This window comes from Megalobrama amblycephala, linkage group LG12 (genome assembly GCF_018812025.1).
Source record: "Megalobrama amblycephala isolate DHTTF-2021 linkage group LG12, ASM1881202v1, whole genome shotgun sequence".
In the NCBI taxonomy this organism is placed as follows: Eukaryota; Metazoa; Chordata; class Actinopteri; order Cypriniformes; family Xenocyprididae; genus Megalobrama; species Megalobrama amblycephala.
The window spans coordinates 4,812,639-4,837,527 of NC_063055.1; the positions used below are offsets into that span (position 1 = coordinate 4,812,639).

Sequence of the window (24,889 nt, forward strand, 5' to 3'; positions counted from 1 at the left end):
AGTGGTTCAACCTTAATGTTATGAAGCGACAAGAATACTTTTTGTGTGCAAAAACAAAACAAAAATAACGAATTTATTCAACAAATTCATCTCTCCCCTGTCATTCTCATAAGCTATTTCCGTTGCGGAGCTTCCGTGTTTACGTCTGAACGCCGGCTCAGCATTGGCCAGTTCTGGTCACGTGAGCAGCACGATGCATGCATGTGGAACGACATGAGGGTGAGTAATTAATGACAGAAATTTGAAGTAGCCTTTTAACTTAAAATGATCATGTAATCTCAAAGCAAACATTTTTATTAGTGTAAACTTTGCTAGCTATAACAAGCTAATTCAGAAAAAGCGCACTTGCTAATTTGCTAACAGCAATATAAAGCATTTAATATACTTGCTCTCAAACCGAGCCACATGCACCACTTGTCACCATGATGGTAACTCTCCAAAAACCAACATTAACAGAAACTATTAGCATAACAAAACATTAATCACTACTAAATCTCCCACTTAACATTTTAAAAACATTATATAACACTTAATTTTAGCATCTCCCTTACTCTCCCTTTCTAGTGTCATGGGCAAAGTATGCTAGGAAATAGAAATCCCAGCCCAGTTTTAGCCAAACTTAAGTTCGTCTAAATTAAAAGAAATTAGTTCATAAAACTCAAAACAGTAGCTGCGTCTCATTTCGAAGGCTGCGTCCTCCCGAGGTTGCATTTGAAGGCTGCATACATCATCGAGGCGGTCTCATTTAAGACAAGTAACCATAAGATTGCAAAGTAAGAAAGAAATTATAGTATTTTACACCTTAAGAGGAATGACAGTCAATTTTATTACGGTTACTTTTCTTAAATAAGACATCCTCGATGACGTATGCAGCCTTCAAATGCGACCTCCGGAGTATGCAGTCTCTGAAATGAGACGCAGCTAATGAAACAGTTCAGTTTACTTAAAATATATCAGTTCTGTGAACTCGAAAGCAAAAGGTAGCGGTTAATACTCATAAAAGTTAATTTGACTGAACTAATTCGTTTAATTTAAGTTAGTCTTACTCAAACCAATTAACTGTTTTGAACGTTAAGTGATGAATTCATACTTTTGCTGAAAAACAATAGCATACAGTCCAAAACATGACTGATTGGTTTGATGCTTCCAAGACCATCATATATTATTCTTGTACATTTACACATTCATTTCAGTCAAATATATACTTTACGTTAGAGGATATATCAAAACAAATGTTAAAGTTTACAAGACCATCAGCCCTGAACACTGCAATCTATGAATATCAACTATAAATTGATTTTTTTTAATCAATCTTGCTTTTAGAACAATAATATGCATGTAAAAAAAACATTGTTTCTAATGTCATTTAGTTCATATTCTAAAAAAAAAATAGTTATATTTGGATAAAAAGCTTCTTTAAATGAAATGTGCAATGTTTTGCTCCATTGCCAGTGAATGTTGGCAAGGCAAATAAGTCAAATGACCCGAATGTGCCAACAGAACAAAAGTTGTTGTTGAATCCGGAGTCTCTTGTATTTTGAATGTAAACAGTAAGACTCAGTTGTTCCAAACTTCTTGTTCTGAGCGTGTGTGTGTTTTTTGTACCAGTTCACTTCTACTGGTACTAACCAGTAAAATCAGGTCATGCGGTTCTGCCGCACACTCTTAAGTGTGACTGACGTGTTTTTGCTGCATTTAGTGGCCATATGACCAGCTAAGCCTTAAGAAACAAGGTTTTGGAGAACCAGTTACACTATACTTCACAAATGACTGTACACAGTTTTTCATTTTCCAACCACTCGGTTCTGCATCAAACACTTATTCAGTGACATTTTAATGAATGGGTGAGAACCTTCATTATTCCTTTAATGATAAATATAAGCCTTCATGGCTTTGTTTAGCATCAAAACTAATAACTAAACCAATAATTGTTGTATAAGAATGGCTTTTGAAACCTGATGTTGAGCTTGTATTCGATGCGTATTGGTATGTATTAGAGGTATTAAAAACACAAACATTCATATTTGTGTCAAAACTGTAAATGTTTATTCCAAAGAACATTTTATTCAAAAATTTAAAAAGACAATTTAAAAAAAAATTACAAAAACATAACCATTTCAGACGAGCTGAATAAACTGAATGTAGAGGTCTTAAGTTCAAGGAACATGAAGATACCCATCCATGAAAGTTTGCATACAGCAAGGCACTATACCGGCAGGATAATCCCAAAAAACAGACATTATCCATAGTGGATGTAGATCCTGCTTGACTTTGTTTCTCGTGTAGCCTTGTTTAGCTTTGAGCAACAGTGTGGACGGGTGAGTTGAGAGTAACAGATCAGTCAGGAGTCGCTGTCTTCAGTTTTCCAGCTGTTTGTCCTGGCTGACATTCCAAGTGTTGAAGAGTCTCTGCAAATGTGCCGAAGCAGATTCCTCCACATTTACACACTAAAACATCACGCCTTCAGCACATTGAACACATCGGTAAACATCTTTGAACAGCTACAGCCACTAACTTAATGGTTTTAGCCTTTTACAAACTTTTACAAGCTTACAAACTTTTCGAGGTACCTAAAATTCAGATATTTTGTCAGATTATTGTTGCTTTTTCACCATGTGAATATCCTCAATAAAGTTTTGAAACAGCACTTTTAACAAAGAGGAAACACTTTACAATAACTTTCATTGTGAAAACACACATTATGTTTAACAGATCAGTAGTTTATGCACATTTACACATATCAAGTATATCAACTCGGCTCATTATCAGCAACATAGTGTTACTGAAAATTATTATTAAAGGATTAAATCAATTTTAGCCAATCGGATGCTAAATTCTATAATGTTTAACAGATCATGCACGTTAAAACATGAATACTGTATGTTTCAGGACATTGAAAGTATTTTATTGATCTGTTAAGCATTGCACAATGTTTTGTGAAAGTTATTATAAAATGTTCACCTTTCATATCCTCAAAAAGACGTCATGTTAAATAAAACAAACTGATCCAATCAGTAGTCCAAGATGCTTAAAAAAGGAAAATCAGTCTGAAGTTTTACGAGAGAGCCGACATATCTGCAGGTGCAACACACAACAACAATTTTATTGTAAAAAATCATCTCTAAACGTAATTCCTCTTGTCATAGTCCCCGTTGGGTGTTGCTCTTTTGGTGGGCGCGTATTTGACCGAGTAGCCGGAGCTTCCAGAGGCCGGACACGAGCAGCAGAGCATGCTTCCCCCGAGCAGCAGCATCGCGGTGGCCGCCCAGCCGATGTAGAGCGCCGATCCGATCTCCCGTTTCTTGGCCGCCGGCACCTGCGGGTTGTAGAAGTCAGAGATGATGCTGTTGGCCATCCAGCACAGGGGCACGAGCATGAATATGGCACTAATGATGTAGATGACCCCTCCGACGTTCACCACCCGCGCCTTCACGTTGTCCGTCTTGATGCAGTTGGTGCACTGCGCGCCGGCGATCACCACCATCAGCCCGATGACGCACATGACCGACGAGATGACCGTGAGAGCGCGCGCGGCTTGGAGGTCGTGGCCGAGGGCGAGCATGGAGTCGTGGATCTTGCACTGCATCTGGCCGGTGCTCTGCACGACGCACGACATCCACAGGCCGTCCCAGATGGTCTGGGCCACCACGATGTTGGCCTCGATGAAGGCGGTCACCTTCCAGGTGGGCAGCCCGCAGGCGACCATCTCCAAGAGCGTGCCGAAGACGCACAGGATCAGACCCAGGATCTCCAGAGCCGCGGAGGCCATCTCTTTTACTCCTTATAGTGCGTAAATATATCTGTGCACCTGTTGGGAACGTTTGAGCCTTCAATCCGAAGTTTTCCTTTCTTCTAAAAACTTTTGTCCAACGTTGTTTCTTTTCCCCCAAAGGTGTTCTTTTCCAATATCTTCTATCCAAAAGTTTTCCTCTCAGATCAGTCAACAAAAACTGTAGCGCTTTGATCAGGTGGACAGCATCTCCTCGCTGCGTCTCCTCTGTGCTTTGACTAACGGACTTTTCCTGGACTGGGAATAAGTGGAGTGGAATAATAGCGGTACGCCAAGAGGAGGGGTGCGTGCGTGCGTGTGTTTGTGTGTTCAAGACTGAAGTGAAACTTTTATCCAATCGCACAAGAGAGCATCTGTTGCTCGCCAATGAGGATGCAGAGAAGCTGTGCGCTTGTGTGTGAAAGTCTAAGGGGGGTATATAAATGAATAACACACTTTTTTTTCCTTTTTTTAACAAAAAATGAAAAAAGAAATCAACTATGATTTTTTTTAATAAAATAACTTATATTTACTTAATAGCAATATGTAGGTGACAAGCCAGCACCAAAACATACACACACATATATATATATATATATATATATATATATATATATATATATGACATTTAAGTGAGAATTTTAACTTTTGATTACACACACACACACACACACACACACACACATATATATATATATATATATATATATCATAAAAAGTTAAAATTCTCACTTAAATATCATTAATAAAATATCAATAATAAAATATCAATAATAAAATATGCATGTTTAGACATGTTCGCCGAAAGCACTGGAAACAGACCGCTCCTAGAAACTGTAACCTGTCTCCGCCATCTTGGCTCTAATTCGCCGCTCTATCGGCCGTCCTCCACATTAGTACTTGAGCCGTAATGGCTTCCGTTGCGCCGGGGTCTCAATCCATCAGGCATTATGGGATAAGGGCGGAATTGTAGCGGTTTCCGGATTCCCTGGATTGGCCTGCTGGAAGAAAGAAAACAAGGGAGGTGGAAAAAACTCCAGGTTTTTGTGTTTCACGCGTTTATAACAGGTAAGGTCTTCTGGCGTCTAAAAAAGTTAAGTTTCTTCGCATTTGTATCCGGAAGTGATTAATCAGCCGAGTCTTTGTATGAATTTCTGAGCGGCTCCAGTAACTGTTGCATGTCAAAAGTTGATACAAAGTTACATTCAAATGAAGTTTCTTTAAATGATATAGTTGTATTACTGGATACATTGTTTTTCTCTTTGAAACCGTAAGATGACACACACATATGTTTTGTTTTAGTGCGGGTGTGTCAGTTTTACATGTGTTACGTGCTCTGAATTAAGAACACTTTATCAAGCAGGGTGTGGACGAGAGGAGGTGTTTTCACTAGAAATGGGGTGCTATAAAAATATACCCAACGTTATCTGTAATTTCATGAATAAATTACATAGGAATTTGGCATCATGTGGATTCAGAGAGGGGTTTGGGGGAGTCGAGGAGATGATGGCCAGAGTTTGACAGCACATTTCAGTTTAATAACACGTTCACTGCCTGGAACAAACCTCCTCACTTTTAACATGTCCTCCCGAGAGCCAACCATTCAGTATGAATTCATTTGTTTACCATTTCCGAGAAAATGCATACCACTTTTCTGGGCAGTTGTGGCCTAATAGTTAGAGAGTCAGACTGGTAACCTGAAGGTTGCAGGTTTGAGTCTCAATACTGGCAGGAAATGACTGAGGTGCCCTTGAGCAAGACACCTAACCCCCAGTCGCTCCTCGGATGCCACAGCAAAAACGTCTGCCCACTGCTTCATGTGTGTGTGTGCTCACTACTCCTAATGTGTGTACACTAAGTGGAAGGATTAAATTCTGAGTATGAGTTACCATACTTGGCCTTCACATGTCACTTTCACTTTTATCTTAAAGAGAATATGAAGAGTTTGGTTCCAAAACGTTTGGTTTTTGATTAATTTGAGTAAAAAGGTGTTTTCTTTACCAAGAAAGTGGCAAGATGAAAACCACTATTTTCTGTTTCAAATTTTCACATAGCATCTTTTGGTTATAAAAACATTAAAAATTCAAATCTACATTTTGATTTTAAAAAGTTTATTATAAAAATGTGTTATTTTTTTTCCCCAAAATGCAATAAATCCATGACACTTTTTTTCAAAATGCAATTAATCCATCAAAAAAAAGTTATTTTTCAAATTGAAAATACACAACAAAGTAAGTTGATTCACATTTATGACAGAGTCTAAACTTTGCCAATATTTATCTTATTCAGGCATTTTACTAAAAATACATTCAGCCGTCATTCCCAAAATGCATTCAACGGGTCATTGTTAATGTTATAAATTATTTGTCATTACTGATTAAAGAGTATCTGGCGCCACCGCACGGTTAAATAAACACATTTGACGAGTACATTAGTATTAAAAATGGCTTTTTAAAAAAGCCTTCAATGAATGGTGCGCTGTGATTGTTTGAGCAGATATATCACGTTCTGCAGAAAAAGGAGACTGGCGTTTGTTGCGTTTTGGAAAGAAAGGGAGAAATCATGACAGAATAACACATTTTGCGCAAAATTAATAAATGACTTTTCAATACCGACCAGATACAATACTGATTTTGGTGGAAACTCAATTTTGTTTATCGCGTTTTGGAACCAAACTCTTCATATTCTGGCCTTTTCTGTTTGTTAAAGGGTTAGTTCAGCCAAAAATGAAATTTCTGTCATTAATTACTCACCCTCATGTTGTTCCACACCTGTAAGGCTTCGGAACACAAATGAAGATATTTTTAATGAAATTTGAGAGCTTTCTGTCCCTCCATTGACAGTCTACGCAACTACCACTTTCAAGCCCCAGAAAGGTAGTAAAGACATCATTAAAGTAATCCAGTGTAGTCACATGGACTATTGTAACAATGTCTTTACTACCTTTCTGGGGCTTGAAAGTGGTAGTTGCGTAGCTGTCAAAGGAGGGACACAGAAAGCTTATTATATTATCAATAAATTATTAAATATCAATGTTACTATTACGTAATAGTTATATTTTTAATATTTTTGTATGTGCTAAATAGTTTATAGGCCTTATAATAGAATTGAAAGTGGTAATAAAATGAGCAAAATACAGAATAAGAGAGGAATATTTTGTATGCATTAAAGGGTTAGTTCACCCAAAAATGAAATTTCTGTCATTAATTACTCACCTTCATGTCGTTCCACACCCGTAAGACCTTCGTTCATCTTCAGAACACAAATTAAGATATGATGAAATTCGAGGGTATCTGATCCACACATTGGCAGCAACATCATTGCACCTTTTGACGACCAGAAAGGTAGTTGAAAACATGGTTAAAACAGTCAACTTGACTACAGAGGTTCAACCTTAATGTTATGAAGCGATGAGAATACGTTTTGTGCGCAAAAACTAAACAAAAATAACAACTTTATTTAACAATTTGAACCATTGTCATACGTAGTGAACTTTACGTCCGAATGCCAACTCAGTATTGGCCGAAGCTGAACACGTGAGCAGCACGACACATGCGTGTGATAATAATGAGCCGGAATTCGGACGTAAACAAGGAAGCCTGCACTGAGTTCACTATGTATGACAACGGTTCAAAAGAGCTTAATTTTTTTCATGCTGAATTGTAGTCATATGTTGTTTCAGTGAAGAACAAAAAACTTCAGGCAGCTCGTATTCATCAAAATTATATCTTTTGGCTCGTGTTATGTTAAAATAACCCTGAACCTAAATAGAAGTGGTCCGAAAGGAAATCCCCAATTTATAATGAGCAGGATTTTAGCTTTTGGCAAGAGATGTGACAAGTAAACAAGATGAGTTTCTAAATGACCTCTTCATTATAATAGACTGTTAGCTGCTTAAGTACTCCTTGGTGTTTACTGCATGTATAAAGACACTGTGATTCTGGTTTTGCACTGAGAAATGTTTAACATTTTGGGGATATTTGAAATTGCATGACTTTTTTAGGCTCCTATTATGTTTTATTTGGCACAGAAAGCAACCCTTCTTTCTTTTTTTTGTACTTATTTTGTATAAATAAAGTTAGAACAAATTGGAAACGAAAGCTACATTTGAATAAACATTGTGAAAAGTTTTCATAAACATTTCAAAGCATGATGGCTTTTTAGAATGGCAAAAAATCGCTGAATTTAAGTGAGCACGTACACTATCGTTTGGGGTTGGCAAGAGTTTTTAATGTTTTTGTAAGAAGCCTCTTCTGCTCACCAAGGCTGCAGGCTATTTGTTTGATCAAAGATACAGTAAAACTGTAGTATTTTGAAATATTTAGGGCTGTCATGATTCTTCGATTAAATTCACGTTTTTTGTTTTGTTTTGTTTTAAGTTGCACTTTATCCATGTCAAGTAACGATGTATTAAAACCATTTAAAAACCATACTATACTATGACCACCATCTGCGCCATTTCATCAGATTTGTAACGGAAATCATTTATAAACCTACGCCATCACAGGAGAATAAATCAATATGTTTCTAAATATGCAAAATGTTCATCGTGATTTCAAAATAAAAGTTTAAACACTCTCTCTGCATTTCTATTGTAAAGAAGTGGCCAAATATTAAAGATTAAGTTAACATTTTAATTAAATGTCGTTTGGCCAATATTTTGATCTGCTGTATAGTGTAACAACACCAGGCCTTTTTTTATAATACTCCAGTCTTCAGTGTCACATGATCCTTCAGAAATCATTCTAATATGCTGATTTGCTGCTCAAGAAACATTTCTGATTATTATCAATGTTGAAAACAGTTGTGCTGCTTTGTGGAAACAGTGATAAAATTTTTTCGGGATTCTTTATTGAATTGTAAGTTCAAAAGAACAGCACTGAATTTTGATTTCTATTAAATCTTCTATTTATATTTGCATTGACGAGGCTGTCAGTGGATTTTAGAAGGTGGATTGACACACTTCTTTTAATCGGCTAATGAGGCACAGTTATCAGCCAATAGTCTTGAAATGATCAGTTAATCAGCCGGTTACACTTTTAGGGGCGTGAGTGTAACTGTCGTAGGCCAGTAAGAGCTGTGTGTGTAAAACCTCACTTCCTCGATCTTAAGAGTTGATCTAGCGACTGACGCTAGAGGCTGCAGTCTTTAGCCTCTTTGTTAGAGTGCCTGCGTCCCACACCGGAGACCACGGTTCGAATCCCGCTCAGAGCGGGTTGTGTAAGACTGGTTACACTTGCTGTATTGCTAGTAAACTGTTTTACCCTGCTATGTAGTAGAAACTGAAGATTGTCTCCGCTATCTTGGCTCTGTATGTCCCTGTCATCAAAGGTCTGTCTTTCTGTCTTTTTTCTCTTTATTTACATCTTTAACCTTTCACCCCTCCTCTTTCTTCCTTTATCACGTCTCATCCCATCCTCTCAATTCCTATCCTGTATGGATGTGTTATTTCCGTCAGTGTTTGAAAGCGATTCCGCCTTTTGTCTTGAAAATCATTCATCAATACGCCAGAGCAGAGCCGCTCTTCAGAGGTGAAGTGAATAGCACCGGGGGTCGTGAGGAGGCACGTTTCACTCATAAACTCAAGTGCTGCTTTGAACGGTAGCTCGGTTGTGCAATAGCGGTGCTGTTATGACCCGCGAGCCAACAGCAAACCCAGCTTTCTGATCTGACTGTATCAGTCACATGTCTCACGAGCTTACGATCCGTTAAGCTCCATCAGGAATTCTGTTAAGAACCTCAAAACCATTTTATGGTAAAAATGGTAAATCTCTTAAGTCAGGTCACCACCTGTGCTCGCGTTTGAGGGTGAGGCAGAGTTGAAAGTTGGTGTGTTTGTTAAATCTTTTCTTGGTTTTGGAGTTTAATGCACGTTAATGCAAAAATCACCCGCGGAGCTACTCTCTGTAATCTCTGTGGTGATAATGAGGCCACTTGATTAATCTGCAACTAGTTTATCCTTCCCGTAATTTCCAGCCAGCAATAACAAGACCTCCCAAAGTGTGTATGTGTGTGTGATAAAATGGGAATCACAGTGTCCGGCATTATAAAGGCAGCACCACAACACCCACAGTCTGACATTTATCTTAGATTATAGTTTCCATGCTTTCCAGAGAAGCTCTGACTCTTGATTTTTCCAGCTTTGGGGAGTAGAAACACTCATGATCACAAAATGAAGATCTGTCAATATTACAGCTGTTCAGCTTTCACAGTAATGACTTTCTTTCTTGTTTGGTACTTATTTTGTAAAAATGAGGTTAGAACATATTTGAAACTAAACCTAAATATGATTAAACATTGTGTAAGATGTTCAGATATTCATGACATTTCACAGCATGATGACTTGTAACAGCACAAAATTGCTAAATTTAAAGCGGTCCTTCTATGCTTTTTTCGCTGTTGAACTTGTAATGTTGCTGCTTGAGCATGAAAAAGGTCTGCAAAGTTCCCAAGTCACTCCAAACTGAGTTATTTTGTATATCAGTGCGCATTGTTCCCCTGAAACGCCTCCATTTTAGTCTTCAGCAAACATGTCACAATATCCCTCGTTTAAATAATTCCTGCTCAAGGCAAATGCAACATAAAGGGGTGGGGCCTGGTTGAGTTAGTAGAGTGTTGAAACACGCGGTTACGGTAAGGGGCGGGACATTTCCCAAACACGCTCAAAGAGGTTGACCAGTCACAACACACTGCTCCAGCTGACCAATCAGAGCGCATTACTCTTTTCAGAAGGAGGGGCTTAATAGAGACAGGAACTGAGGCTGACAGATGGGAGACAGGAGATGCAAGGGGTGGGCGATATGACCAAATTTTTATTTCAGGATATGAGAAATGTTTGTACAGAAATGTAATAATCAGATGTAAAAATAAAATATTGCATAGTCATCACTGTATGAATTAGCCTAAATATAAATTGATTCATATTAAAGCTAAAAAAGTTATTCAGTCAAGAGCAGTAAGTTATTTTCTCTTTTGTTTGATTGACATTAATGACAGAGCAGCAGGTTTATTAGGCTGCTGTCACTTTAAGACCAAACGCATGGATCCATTTTACTGATACACTGATAAATAAAAAATGAACTTAAAATGAAAGTGAATCACAAAAACATATGTTAAATTCATTTAGCAAAGATAAAGTTCTTTGGGCTTTTCGATTTTTTTGAAAACTACAGATTCTAAATAAACTTTTAAGGTTGTTTGAAAATGAGCAAAATTGGGTTTTGAGTTACTCCATTTAGTTTGATGAATATAAAATTTAGACCATGATGGAAATGCAGATTATTCACGATTAATTCTTTGCAAAATAAAAGTCTGTGTTACGTAATATATGTGTGTGTTCTGTGTATATTATGTATATATAAATACACGCACATTCATGTATATATTTAAGAAAAAAATTATATTTATATATAAAATATTTATATTTATATGTAATCTAAAATATATATAAATATGTATATTTATTTATACATGTATATATTTTTTAAATTTATACATGTATGTGCATGTATTTATATATACATAATTAATATACACAGAACACACACATATTACGTAAACACAGACTTTTATTTTGCAAACGTTTAATCATGATTAATCGTTGTGCAGTCCTAATTTCAGTGGAAAACTGCGGCGATACACTACCTTTCAAAAGGCTGGTATCAGTAAGATTATTTTAAATGTTTTTGAAAGAAGCCTCTTATGCTCACCAAGGCTGATCAAAAAAACAGTAAAACAGTAATATTGTGAAATATTATTACAATTTAAATATAATTTATTTCTGTGATGCAAAGCTGATTTTTCCTCTCTTGGGAGTAGAAAGTTAAACACTCATAAAAATGAAAAACTCAATCTGTCAGTATTACAGCTGTTAGGCCTTCACAGTGAAGACTTTCAGCCCTGCCGTCTCTGAATCCAACACACCTTCACCCAAACCCCATAAAGCACATTTGAGTGTTTTTGGGTGGTTTTGTGTGTGTGTGTGTGTGTGTGTGTGTGTGTGTGAGCCTTCATTTATGGGGAGTGGTGGAAATGTAGGAAAGCGTTTCCAGGAAGATGAAAGATAAACAGCATTGTTCCCTCCCTGTCGTCACCCCTCACTCTCCTCTTCATGTCTAACACACTCACACACTCCAGCTTCTCCAGAACAGTTTGTTTTCCATCAAAATCATCAGCCCAACCCCATGCAGATCCGTTACAGTGTGTGTAAGACGATCAGATTGATTGAGAGTTTCAATTGGCTGTGCCTCCATTAAATGTGAATGTTTCATTTGACTGGAATGTGAAGGATTATTTTAATGGCTATCTATTGCATTTATTGCAAAAGCAGCTGTGAAAATAAATCTACATTGTTTATCCTTTTGATCTTTCATTCAAAAAATTCACGAAATTATAACCTTTCATTTAAGGAAAATAATTGAAAGTGGGGGGAAACTTACATTATGAAATAAATGTTTTTCTCCAAAACACGTTGGCCACAATTATTGGCACCCTTTTATTCAAAACTTTTTGCAACCTCCTTTTGTCAAGATAACAGCTCTGAGTCTTCACCTATAATGCCTGATGAGTTTGAAGAACACCTGAGAAGAGATCAGAGACCATTCCTTCATGCAGAATCTCTCCAGATCCTTCAGATTCCCAGCTCCATGCTGGTGCTTCTTCTCTTCAGTTCACTCCACTCATTTTCTTTAGGGTTCAGGTCAGGGGACTGGGATGGCCATGGCAGAAGCTTCATTTTGTGTTCAGTGACCCATTTTTGTTTTGGATTTGATGTTTGTTTTGGATCATTGTCCTAATGGAAGATCCAACCATGGCCCATTGTTGGATTTCTAGCAGAAGCGGTCAGGTTTAGATTTTTTTTATCTGTTGGTATTTGATAGAATCCATGATACCATGTATCTGAATAAGATGTCCAGGACCTCCAGCAGAAAAATAGGCCCACAACATTAAAGATCCAGCAGTATATTTAACCGTGGGCATGGGGTACTTTTTATCCATGTGTGCACCAAACCCATCTGGTGGGTTTGCTGCCAAAAAGCTCTTTTTTTAGTTTCATCTGACCATAGAAGCCGGTCCCGTTTGAAGTTCTAGTCTTGCAGAGGATTTTTCTTGAAACCCTCCTGAACAACTTGTGGGGATGTAGGTGCTGTTTGATAATTCTTTTTAGGCTTTCTGAGACTCAAGACTCAACTAATCTTTGCAATTCTCCAGCTGTGATCCTTGGAGAGTCGTTGGCCACTCAAACTTTCCTCCTCACCGTGCATTAAGGCGATTTAGACACACGTCCTCTTCCAGGCAGATTTGTAACATCTTTAGTTAATTGGAACTTCTTAATTATTGCCCTGATAGTGGAAATGGGGATTTTCAATGCTTTAGCTATTTTCTTACAGCCACTTTCTATTTTGTGAAGCCCAACAATCTTTTGCTGCACATCAGAACTATATTCTTTGGTTTTACTCATTGTGATGAATGATTACGGGAATTTGGCCTTTGTGTTTCCTCCTGTTTGTACTTCTGTGGAACAGGAAGTCATGGCTGGACAATTTCATGCTCCTAGTCACCCTGGTGTGCTAAAAAAATGTAAATATGAATGGGAATATACTTCAGAGATATTTTACTCATAAGAATTTCTAGGGGTGCCAATAATTGTGGTCAACATGTATTGGAGAAAAACATTTATTTCATAATGTGAGTTTCCCTCCACTTTCAACTGTTTTCCTTCAATGAAAGGTTAGAGTTTTGTGATTTTTTTTTTTTTTTTTTTTGAATGAAAGATCAAAAGGATAAACAATGCAGATTTATTTTCACATCCACCTTTGCTCATATTTACTAAGGGTGCCAATAATTGTGGAGGGCACTGTATATTAGTGACCTCACCATACCAGTATTTATTTATTTACTTTCATTACTTACGCTCAAAAATTTGGGGTCATTACAATTTTAAAAAACAAATAAATTAATACTTTTATTCAGCAAGGATGCATTAAATTGATGAAAAGTGACAGTAAAGACATTTATAATGTTACAAAAGATTTCAATTTCAAATAAACGCTGTTCTTTTGATCTTTCTATTCATCAAAGAATCCTGAAAAACAGAAATATGAAGCATTGCTTTCAACATTGATAAAAAGAAATGTTTCTTGAGCAGCAAATCAGCATATTAGAATGATTTCTGAAGGATCATGTGACACTGAAGACTGGAGTTTTGTTTAGAATTTTTTTAGGAATGTTTCTTTTTTTGTTTATTTATTATTATTTTACTGTATTTTAGTGTTATATTGGCCACCCACTTCTCCAGATATCAGTACTGACATCAGTCTTTAAAAACTCATATCGATTGACCATCTCTGATTAGTTCTCTCTGATCGAGTTCAAGAGAAATCTAGCAAGACTTTTGACTTTAGCAAGATTCATTTATTTGCTGCTTTTTTTCTTCATCTAGTTATCAGGCAGTAACGTCATGTCGCAGTCTGGAGAAAAAGGAAAGGTAAGACAGACACTCCTACACTTGTTTAAAGGCAAAGTGTGTAATTGTTTTGGATAGTCTCATGTTTTGTTGTCTCTGTTTAATGATCAGAGTTAGTATGAGTGAGTAAGTCATTTTCCTAAGCAGTTACTTTTACTCGGTCGTGCTTTCAAAACATTGGTTTGTTATTTGAGTGGCCTGATATGTCAACATCTGACTCATCTAATGGATTGAGTTTGGGTGGGACTGTCCATTTTCATGGTCAGTGGAAGATGAGGGAAGTGTTTGGGAAAATTATTATTATTTTTGCAATCACTATTGTTATACTATAGTTTGCAATTCCAAATAAATCAACACACTTTACCTTTGGGTATTAAATGTTTACGTATTAAACTTGTACATCAGTGTAACAGTTCTGATGTGTGTTTCTAGTTTCCTGATGCTGCAGGATATGTGGGATTTGCCAACCTGCCCAATCAGGTGCACAGGAAGTCTGTGAAGAAGGGCTTTGAGTTTACACTGATGGTTGTAGGTGCGTGACATATAAACACAGACATGGATTCAGACAGACACACACTGTGCTTTTAACTGAGTGTTATTTGTTATCTTAGGAGAGTCTGGTCTTGGTAAATCAACCCTCATCAACAGCCTCTTCCTGACTGACCTCTACCCAGAGCGCTATATACCTGGAGCGGCAGGTAACACGCGCACACACACACACGCACACACACACACACACACACACACACACACACACACACACACACACACAGGGGTCCCCTGAGGTCTTTATTAACTCTAAAGGATATTGTGTCCAAAACCAAAATAATCCCTAGCCTTCATGACAAATCCTCTGTAGATGAACTTTATTTTGGCCCAATGCAATTTTTATTATTCTGATTATTATCAGAATAAGAATTGTAGTTATTTGTACCGTTATCATGCACATATGATGAACTCGCATACAGTAGGTTTGTTACTGGCCACTGTTTTGATCTACTTATGTCAAATGCAAAACACATTTCTATGGATTTTTTCGGTGACGCACCTAAAAATATTTTCTCGATCAATATATTGCATTATTTATGTCACGCAATGTTGTCAACATGAACTCACTATCTTCAACACCTCCAAAAATGTGATGTCTTCTTTACCGCCATGTTTACGAATCTGCTCATGACATCATCTGTGTACGTCACATTGTGACGGAGTGGAATAGATGCAATTAAAGTGTTTAGATGCCTGTTTATTGTGATTAAAATCTGCATACGCCACATACAGGTGCTGGTCATATAATTAGAATATCATCAAAAAGTTTTCATGTTCATACTTTTCAGTTGGCCAAGATTTCTAAAAATCCTTTCTTTGTATTGGTCTTAAGTAATATTCTAATTTTCTGAGATACTGAATTTGGGATTTTCCTTAGTTGTCAGTTATAATCATCAAAATTAAAAGAAATAAACATTTGAAATATATCAGTCTGTATGTAATGAATGAATATAATATACAAGTTTCACTTTTTGAATGGAATTAGTGAAATAAATCAACTTTTTGATCATATTCTAATTATATGACCAGCACCTGTATTTTACTACGATTATGGTTACTATGATAATGAGCTTAATTGCATCAGTTTGATCAAAGTGTTGTGTTTACATGGGGTAAAGTTTAATCACAGTATTGCCTAAATCTCATTATAATCGCATTATGAGGCTGTATGGAAATATAGTCATGTTGTTTTAGTATCATTCAGATACTATTATAGATTTTATAAATAGTTTGAATTAGGTGATTTTTTTTTTTTTTTTTCATTTTCCTTTTAATTTGACTTAATTAAATAGTTTTATATAGTTTTATTAATTGTTTTTTGTTGCAAAAACTGATGCAATGAGATCCAGGCAGTCCAGCAATGTCAGAGAACAAATTTGAATAAGGAATAATACATTTATTAAGTAAAAATTATAAAGACAAACAAATTAATTAAGTAATTAATAGTTAATAATTTAATCTAGAGTATTGTATCTAATTGATGAAGATCTGAATATAGAGAAAGAAGGAACAAAATTAAGACATTTGCAGTATGAAATGAGAGGTAGAAGAGAAGAAGCAGCAGTAGAAGACGCAGAAGAGATGCTAGAAGCAAAAAGAGCAAAGAGAGCAAAAAGTGTAAAGAGAAAGAGCAAAGGAAAAAGCTAAACTATCAAAGACCCGGTCCGTTTTATACCATAAGCATAGGAAAACTTACATCCACTTTAACTTATGTTTTGGTCAAACAGACTTATCCATTATGTCATAGCTGGTGTAACGGCTAGGGCAGAGTGACTGATCAAATGTCAAAAGATAGATGAAAATAGATACATAAGGTGTTGTTTTGATGCCCTTAAGAGAATATTGCAGATCTTGCATTATCACGTCTGCAGAAATAGAAACATATTTTCATAAAAAGGTACATCAAGTTCAAATGAGCAACTAATTCTGAAAATATCATCACTTCTGCATTACTTGGCAGGTGTCCAATATCTAACCAAGTCAAGTCACCTTTATTTATATAGCGCTTATATATATATATATATATATATATATATATATATATATATATATATATATATATATATATATATATATATATATATATATATATATATATAATATCACAAATTATTAATGAAAATGACAATGATTTATTATTATTTTTGGGAAAAATATTTTGACCTGACCATGTTTTGCTTAAGTGTTATCGGACATAATTATATATAAATAAAATATATAAATATATATAACTAAAAATTGCTTGAAATGACACGTGCTGTAATATTTTGTCTAATGCAATACCTAAAGTGTGTCTTCGGTGTTTTTTTTTGTTTTGTAGAAATAAATATTCTTTTCATCATGATGCAACTCGCAGTGGAATGCAGAACGTTTCTGATTTAGATGCTCATTTGATATAAAATCCCTTAAAATCCCTCTGTTGAGCTCTTTGTCTATTAAAGCTCTCTAGAGAACAAGGTTGTTTTCAAGAAAATAATCCTGTCTGTAGCCCAAGGCTTCCTCCCAATGGTTCTCAGAAAGTGCTCACAAAACTTTTTACATTGCAACAATAAATCATGAGGGTTTTTTTTATGTGATTTGTCTCAATGTACCCCCTCAAATGTTTCTGCACATCTTTTGTTCTGTAAACATGAGTGTTTTTGTTCTGATGGGGGTTTTGTTGTGCTTCCAGAGAAGATTGAGCGCACGGTTCAGATTGAAGCATCCACGGTGGAAATCGAGGAGAGGGGAGTGAAGCTCCGCCTCACCGTAGTGGACACGCCTGGATATGGAGACGCCATCAACAGCCAGGACTGGTCAGTGTGTGTTTACTTTGTTAAATTTGTCCCAAGAAGTGACCAAGACCTCCCTTTGGAGACATCTATTCAGTTCAATTCACATGATTTGTATAATGCTTTTCACTATATATAGTTTCAGAGCAGCTTTACAGAAATTGCATGTGTCTACATTACAATTTAGAGTAATCTGTTATCAGAGGTGACTGTGTCTGTGTAACGTAGTTCAAAAATGTACATACAAATCATGCAGTTAGCTAACATCATCTCTTCATTTTAGGCTGAAACAATGAGCTCATTAAAGTAATTATTACATGTTGTGAACATAATGATTACTATATATAGAAAATTTAGCATGCCCATCTTCAACTACAAATTTTTATTCTCAAAGTTTGATAGGGTTAGTCATTATAACTTTAAATAAAAGAAAAAAAATCAATATAAATTTCTGGTATGTCCTTATTTAGATGTGTGCGTGTGGTGAGAAACGTTTTGGTAGAGCCTCTATCAGTGGGTGTGGAAGGTGAAATTTCTTTCTTTGTGAGCCATGTATTTATTTCTAAGTTTGACGTTTGATTGTCTCAGTTGTCCCATACTTTATAATTTTCCCTGTACCATAAAGTGTTGTTGGTAAAAAATAACGGGATATTTGCAAAGCACAGCACATCATGCTACAGTTCAAAACACTATGCATTTACATCTGCCAAGATTTTAATTTTTGCTACACTGATTCTGTGTACATTACATTATTGTATTGTTCCAAAATTACATTTTATTACTTTTGCATTACTTTTTGATACCGATTCGGACACATTTCTTACTATTTGGACACTTAAATTACACTTCTGAATGTCATTATACTTTAACCAAATATCAACGCACCTTTTTATTATCAACTTTTAAAGACAGACATTTGACAAATTGAAGTTTGTCATTTATGAAATGTCACTTGCTCAGTGATATTTTGTTAATGCATTGAAAATAAGACATTTTAAGTGTGCCTTAAAGGGGTGGTTGATTATGATTTCACTTTTAACTTTAGTTAGTGTGTAATGTTGCTGTTTGAGCATAAACAACATCTGCAAAGTTATGACGCTCAAAGTTTAATGCAAAGGGAGATATTTTCTTTTACAGAATACGCTTTTTAAAGAATTACAACAAGCTTCTTTCTGGGTTGGTGAGATCACAAACCCCAAAATTTACATAAACCCCACCCCCGAGAACACATAACAAAGGGGGCGTGGCCATGTTGGGCTGCTTTAGAGAAGAGGAAGAGTTGTTGTAGTAGAGTGTTGTTGTCATGCCGTCATTTTACACTGGACTGCTTCACAAACGAGGGTCAATTCAACGCTGAATTTGCACAAAAGATTAACATGACGGCACATGCTAGTCGATGAGTTGAAAAGCAACTACATAAATGTATCCACTAACCGTTCAGAAACGTCCAGTTTCATTCTAAAAGTTGTAACTTCTTCCTGAGTCTCTCCATCAGTGTCGACTCCGGTTTGAACAATGTAAGGCTGAACACCGTTACTGACAATCCTCATTTTGGCTGCGTGAGATTCTCCAGCTTTGTTGTTGTTGAGCTGTTAAAGCTCCACCCTCTTCTGGAAAGCGGCCGGGAGCAGCAGCTCATTTGCATTTAAAGGGACACACACAAAAACAGTGTGTTTTTGCTCACACCCAAATTTGACAAGCTATAATAAATGATCTGTGGGATATTTTAAGCTGAAACTTCACAGACACATTGTGGGGATACCAGAGACTTATATTACATCTTGTAAAAGGGGCATTATAGGTCCCCTTTAAGTGTCCAAATGCTTTTTTTGAGTCCACTGTACATGTGAAATGCAGCACAGCATTTTTGATTTAGATTTTTTAAGGAGCGTTTCTCTAAGGTGTGTTAGTTCTCGCTTTCAAAAACAGCAAAATTGAGTACAGATTCGAGGATCTCGTGATGTGTTTTTAAAAGTTTGACTATTTTAACTTGACTGATACATCTTAAAAAATAATTGCTTATAGCAAAATTCGCAAAAAAGCTCTTTTGCTAAAAATAGTTGATCTCGCCTAGACTCCATCTTGACCCATCCCTACTTTTTTATGTCTTAAACATAATATTTATGTAATGTGTATCACTCTTGATGTATTTGTGCACTTGCAATAGTGCTGCTGTTGTTTTGCATCAAAATTTCCCTTAGGTAGGTGAACTAGCTGTTTATTATTACAGATATATCTACCGTAAAATTAGACCTTGCATATAACTATGACCTCCTGAATGGAAGACTGGACTGATTATTAACTTAATACTCAGTGTTATGTGTCCGTGTATCTGCAGAGCACAGACTATTTACTTTATGGCACTTGATTGTGGTTTATCGGCAGCTGTTGCCTTGTGTTTGTATATTGGTCATTGAGCTTTGCTGAGGAATGCTGGGAACGTCCTGTTTGAAAGAACAATATCCTCCCCATCTCTCACCCACAGACTTCACAGGCCGTTAATGAAAATATGCCATCCACGTTACCTATCTATATTATCATGTCCTTCGGCCTCTCAAAAAGGCCGAGATCTAGAAAAGTGCAGTGCAGTGATCATATCTGCATGAGAAGCAGAAGTGGCTTAGTGTGTGAGGTTTAGATAAGTCTGGAGAACTTTAGTTCACACTACTGTCAGTTCAAATCCGATTGTAATCTGATCTAATATTATTGACTGTCCACTTGTGTATCGCAACTGTTTAGATCCGATTTGTGTGTCCATGTCACTGTAGTTGCAGCTAGTTGCTAAGGCAGCATTTCTCATTTTTTCTCATTTTTAGTTTAACTTGATGTGCTAAATAACTACAACTAAAACTGAAATAAAAATATTTAAAGGGTTAGTTCACCCAAAAATGAAAATTCTGTCATCATTTACTCACCCTCGTGTCTTTCCAAACCTGTAAGACTTTCGTTCATCTTCAGAAAACAAATGAAGATATTTTTGATGAAATATGAGAGATTTCTGTCCCTTTTTTGATGCTTCAAAAAGTTCAGAAAGCGATTGTAAAAATAATCCATATCAATTGAGCGGTTTATTCTAAATTTTCTGAAGATACACTATTGCTTTATACACTGCACGGATTTAATTTAGACTTTTATTCACATATAAACATTTATCAACTCACACATCAGTTATAATAAACAGAAGCTCAAGTATGTTCACTTGACATATGAGAACCAATGAGGTTCATTCTCTTGTTTCGCATCATGTTTGAGCTTTCGCAAGAACCAATGAGGTTCATTCTCGTGTTATGCATCACTTTGAGCTTCCGCAAGAGGTTTGTTCTCGCACGTGAAGCAGGTTCGATTGAGCTTCTGTTTATGTTCGCTGATCAATGTTTATATGTGAATAAGCCTAAATTAATTCTGTGAATAAGCCTAAATTAAATCTGTTCATCATAAAGCGATCAGAAAATTTGTACTAAACCACTTAATTCATATGGATTAGTTTTATGATCTCTTTGTGAACTTTTTGAAGCATCAAAGTGGTAGAAATATCTTCATTTGTGTTCCGAAGATGAGCAAAAGTTTTTTGGAATGACATGAGGATGACAGAATTTTCATTTTTGGATGAACTAACATTTTAAAAGACTAATAGAAATGACAAAAACACATTGCAAAATTACTAAAACTTTCAATTTAAAATGCAAACATAAAATGTAAAAAAAACAAAAAACAATATGATCTCAGTGATGCTAAAATAACACTGGTGCATGTGGTGAGCCTTTGCTGAACAAGAACCTGTAAACATGATGTTGTGGAGAATTTTGATAAGCTTTATCTTGACTAAGTGGTTTTTCTCCATTTCTAAAATGTCCCGTGGTTAGATTGTGGTTTTGTTCTGCTGAGATCCATTTCCGATGTTTGTTTAATGCTCTTGTTTAATACAATAACAAGCTTTTACATCGGAGTATTTCCTTTCAGCTCATTCTCTGCTTTATTCTCTTCGACAGCTTTAAGACGATCATCCAGTATATCGATAATCAGTTTGAGCGATACCTGCACGACGAGAGCGGACTGAACCGCAGACACATCGTTGACAACAGAGTACACTGCTGCTTTTACTTCATCTCTCCGTTTGGACACGGGTAAAACACCTGCACATGACATGCCTTTCATCATCAGTCAATAAAACATCTTATTCATGCAGAAAGTGGCTTAGCTTTAGCCCTCAATTAAGGCCTGTTTACACCAAGAGTGATGCATCGAAGCAACATGAATCACCAACAAAAATCCCAATTGAATTTTACATCAGAACTTTTCAGTTCAAGTTCAAAGGTGATGTAAATTGTCATAAAAAAAACTCAGCTTCTAACTCAAATCTTCAACAGTCCCAGATAAATGTTTATTGAATTGCCAACAAACATTGCAGCCAAACATTTGTCCATCACATCATTTCAGGGTGAATTATGGTTGATGCATTGTTTTGTTTCCATTCTTATTATGGTGAAAATCCATGTAAAATCCAAAAAAATCCAAATTTATATACTACCTTTCAGAGGTTTGGGAAAGAAGTCACTTAAGGCTGCATTTATCTGATCAAAAATACAGTAAAATATCGAAATATTATTACAATAGAAAGCAACTGTTTATTATTTGAATATATTTTAAAATGTTCCTGTGATCAAAGCTGAATTTTCAGCATCATTACTCCTCTCTTTAGTGTCACATGATCCTTCAGAAATCATTCTAAGATGCTGATTTGCTGCTCAAGAAACATTTCTGATTATTATCAATTATTAAAAACAGTTGTGCTACTTCATATTTTTGTGGAAAACGTGATTTTATTTTTTTAAAGATTCTTTAATGAATAGAACGTTCAAAAGAACAGCATTTATTTGAAATAGAAACCTTTTGTAACATTATAAATGTAAATATTGATCAATTTAAAGTATCCTTGCTTATAAAAAAAAAAAAATCTTACTGACCCCAAACTTTTGTATGTGATTTTTGCTTCTGTGTGCTTGATTTTTCCCAGCCTGAAGCCTCTAGATGTGGAGTTTATGAAGGCGATCCACAGCAAAGTCAACATCGTCCCTGTGATCGCCAAAGCCGACACGCTCACGCTGAGAGAGAGAGACCGTCTCAAGAGAAGGGTGAGGGTCAAGCTTTTTCTCTCTAGAACAAGTATCATGTGATCCATCTAGTTGAAAACATGTTGCAAAACTAACAACAAATAGTATATCTGAGCTTCTTTGTGGTGTAGATTCCAGCTTTTGCTTGGTACTCTGAATGTTTGGTGATCAGACGATGTGTTACTATAGTGTAGGGTGTGTACATGTATTCACCTTTATGCATTGTGACATTCCCAACAGTCTGGCATGGACACAAGTATGTAAAAAGACACGCTGACCATGTATGTACTGTAGTGCACAGTTCTCCATAGACAATAGTGGTCTCCTTGTGCTGTGTGCAGATGTTTCCCTTTAACACACACAGAATCGCACACCCTCTGGATTGTGTCTGAAGCGAGGTCAGGTGTGTGCTGACCTGCACGCTCCATGTCTTCCTGCCGATATGCTCCGCAGGTTAAGTAGGACGGTGATTATGTGGCGTGTATCTGGCTTGACTTCATCGGGACGTAATCTGTAATCCCACAGGAAGCTCGTGCAGATCAACATGAGCGCTGGAGCTTGTTCAGCATTTCTGCTGCTGCTTTGAGCACAATTATGTTTATGAACGTAATAGTGGTTTATTTTGCCAGTGTTGGTATCACACGCCGCCTCTGTGCCTCTTAAAGGATTAGTTCACTTCAGAATTCAAATTTCCTGATAATTTACTCACCCCCATGTCATCCAAGATGTTTGTTTTTTTTCTTCAGTCGAAAAGAAAGTAAGGTTTTTTTTTCAATGGGTTGAAGGTGAAAATGTCAGTTTCAGTGCAGCTTCAAAGGGCTCTACACGATTTGTCCTCCACCCCCCACAAGTCAACAACATATGCATTTACACTAACCTAAACATCTGTTAAACCCTCAGACACCTGCTGATCAACGACTTTCCCTAACGTGAACCAAAAAAAAAAAGGGTAATCGCTGAATTCTTCTGGTTTAATCTTGAGTTTTAGGTCGTTTGTGATTAAAAGTCCCAATTGACCTCTGTCAGCATCTTTTGTGTGTGTAAACATTGCCTCGTTACTGAAAATGGTCCTGTTAGAGACCATTTTAGATTAGAGACAAATGGAATCTTCTCCACATCCTGCAATCACTGCATGTACGTCCATCTAAGTCGCAGGAAAGATTAGCCACTGTCAGCTATTTCAAGCTAAATGACCCAAACAGATGTCAGCGTGCATGTTCTCATGATGTGTGGTGTACAAATGTGCGTTCTTTGGTTTGAGTTGTGTAGTGATGTCAAATAGAAATAGTTCACGCAGAAAAACGCAACTAATTTTTTCTGTCACTCTTAATTAAATGGCTCACAACACACAGGAAGTCTCAGGGCTTCATTTCTTATGCTGGTCTATATTTAGACGTTGCTTTGGACACTGAATGCTTGTATATTTAGTAGTTCCTGTTATTCGCCTGCTCCTTAGATGCCAGTTTTCTCTTCCTGCAGGTAATTTCAAAACATTTTCATACACATTCCCACATTGCTGTGTTAGCCAAAGCCAATCAATGTATTTTTTAAATAGGTCACGAACAATTAAAATTCTGTCATTTACTCACCCTCATGATGTTTCAAACACTTTTTCTGTAAAAAAAAAAAAAAAAAAAATGCATGTCCATACAAAAAAATAACACGGTGATCACATGGTATTAAACTTCAAAAAGGACCAAATAATAGCATAAAAGCACTATAAATGTTGATGCATTATATGCATTATATTCCAATTTTTTTAAAGTCATAAGAAATTAATGTTTATTCAACAAATCTAACAAATCATACTTTCAGTAAATAACATAATTTGCATGTGTGGGCGAACCATTCCATTAAAGGGAACATATCATGAAAATCTGACTTTTTCCGTTTTTAGTGGTGTAATTTTATTTATGAAGAGAATGTGTCCAGATAAACTCATATACCATTAAGTGTCATTTTACACCAGACTGCTTTGCACACGAGGGTCAGTAAAACACATAAGGGGCTCTTGCACCGGAAGATCCTTTTCATAGTTCCTAGAACTATTGGCTGAAGCACCTGGATTTTGGCGTGTTCACACCACAGGAACTAGGAACGATTTTAGTTCTAGGAACTCCTTCTGGGGGAACTAAATTAGCTCCTACTTCAGAGTAGGGTCTAAACCAGCACTATAGGAACTATCAGTGACGTAAGTGTATGTTGATTCGTCAAACACCGGCAC

The 24,889-nt window shown here is 36.4% G+C and overlaps 2 protein-coding genes across 3 annotated transcripts in view; one reads left to right on the forward strand and one right to left on the reverse strand.

Annotated features, from left to right (window-relative positions):
• Positions 1-1,631: 1,631 nt before the first annotated feature.
• cldn5a (claudin 5a) lies at positions 1,632-4,219 on the reverse strand. Its single transcript, XM_048210355.1, has one exon. The coding sequence runs from the start codon at positions 3,767-3,769 to the stop codon at positions 3,122-3,124; it is 648 nt and encodes a 215-aa protein (XP_048066312.1). The 5' UTR covers positions 3,770-4,219; the 3' UTR covers positions 1,632-3,121.
• A 466-nt stretch (positions 4,220-4,685) lies between these two features.
• The window catches only part of zgc:63587 (uncharacterized protein LOC393431 homolog), a 44,665-nt gene continuing 24,461 nt past the window's right edge, over positions 4,686-24,889 (forward strand). For both annotated transcript variants that reach the window (XM_048208714.1, XM_048208715.1), the window contains exons 1-7: positions 4,686-4,837; positions 14,211-14,255; positions 14,667-14,766; positions 14,846-14,932; positions 17,455-17,578; positions 21,544-21,678; positions 22,569-22,686. In XM_048208714.1, the coding sequence (XP_048064671.1) occupies positions 14,229-14,255; positions 14,667-14,766; positions 14,846-14,932; positions 17,455-17,578; positions 21,544-21,678; positions 22,569-22,686 (591 nt within the window). In that variant the 5' untranslated portion in view covers positions 4,686-4,837; positions 14,211-14,228. The remainder of the gene's footprint in view (positions 4,838-14,210; positions 14,256-14,666; positions 14,767-14,845; positions 14,933-17,454; positions 17,579-21,543; positions 21,679-22,568; positions 22,687-24,889) is intronic.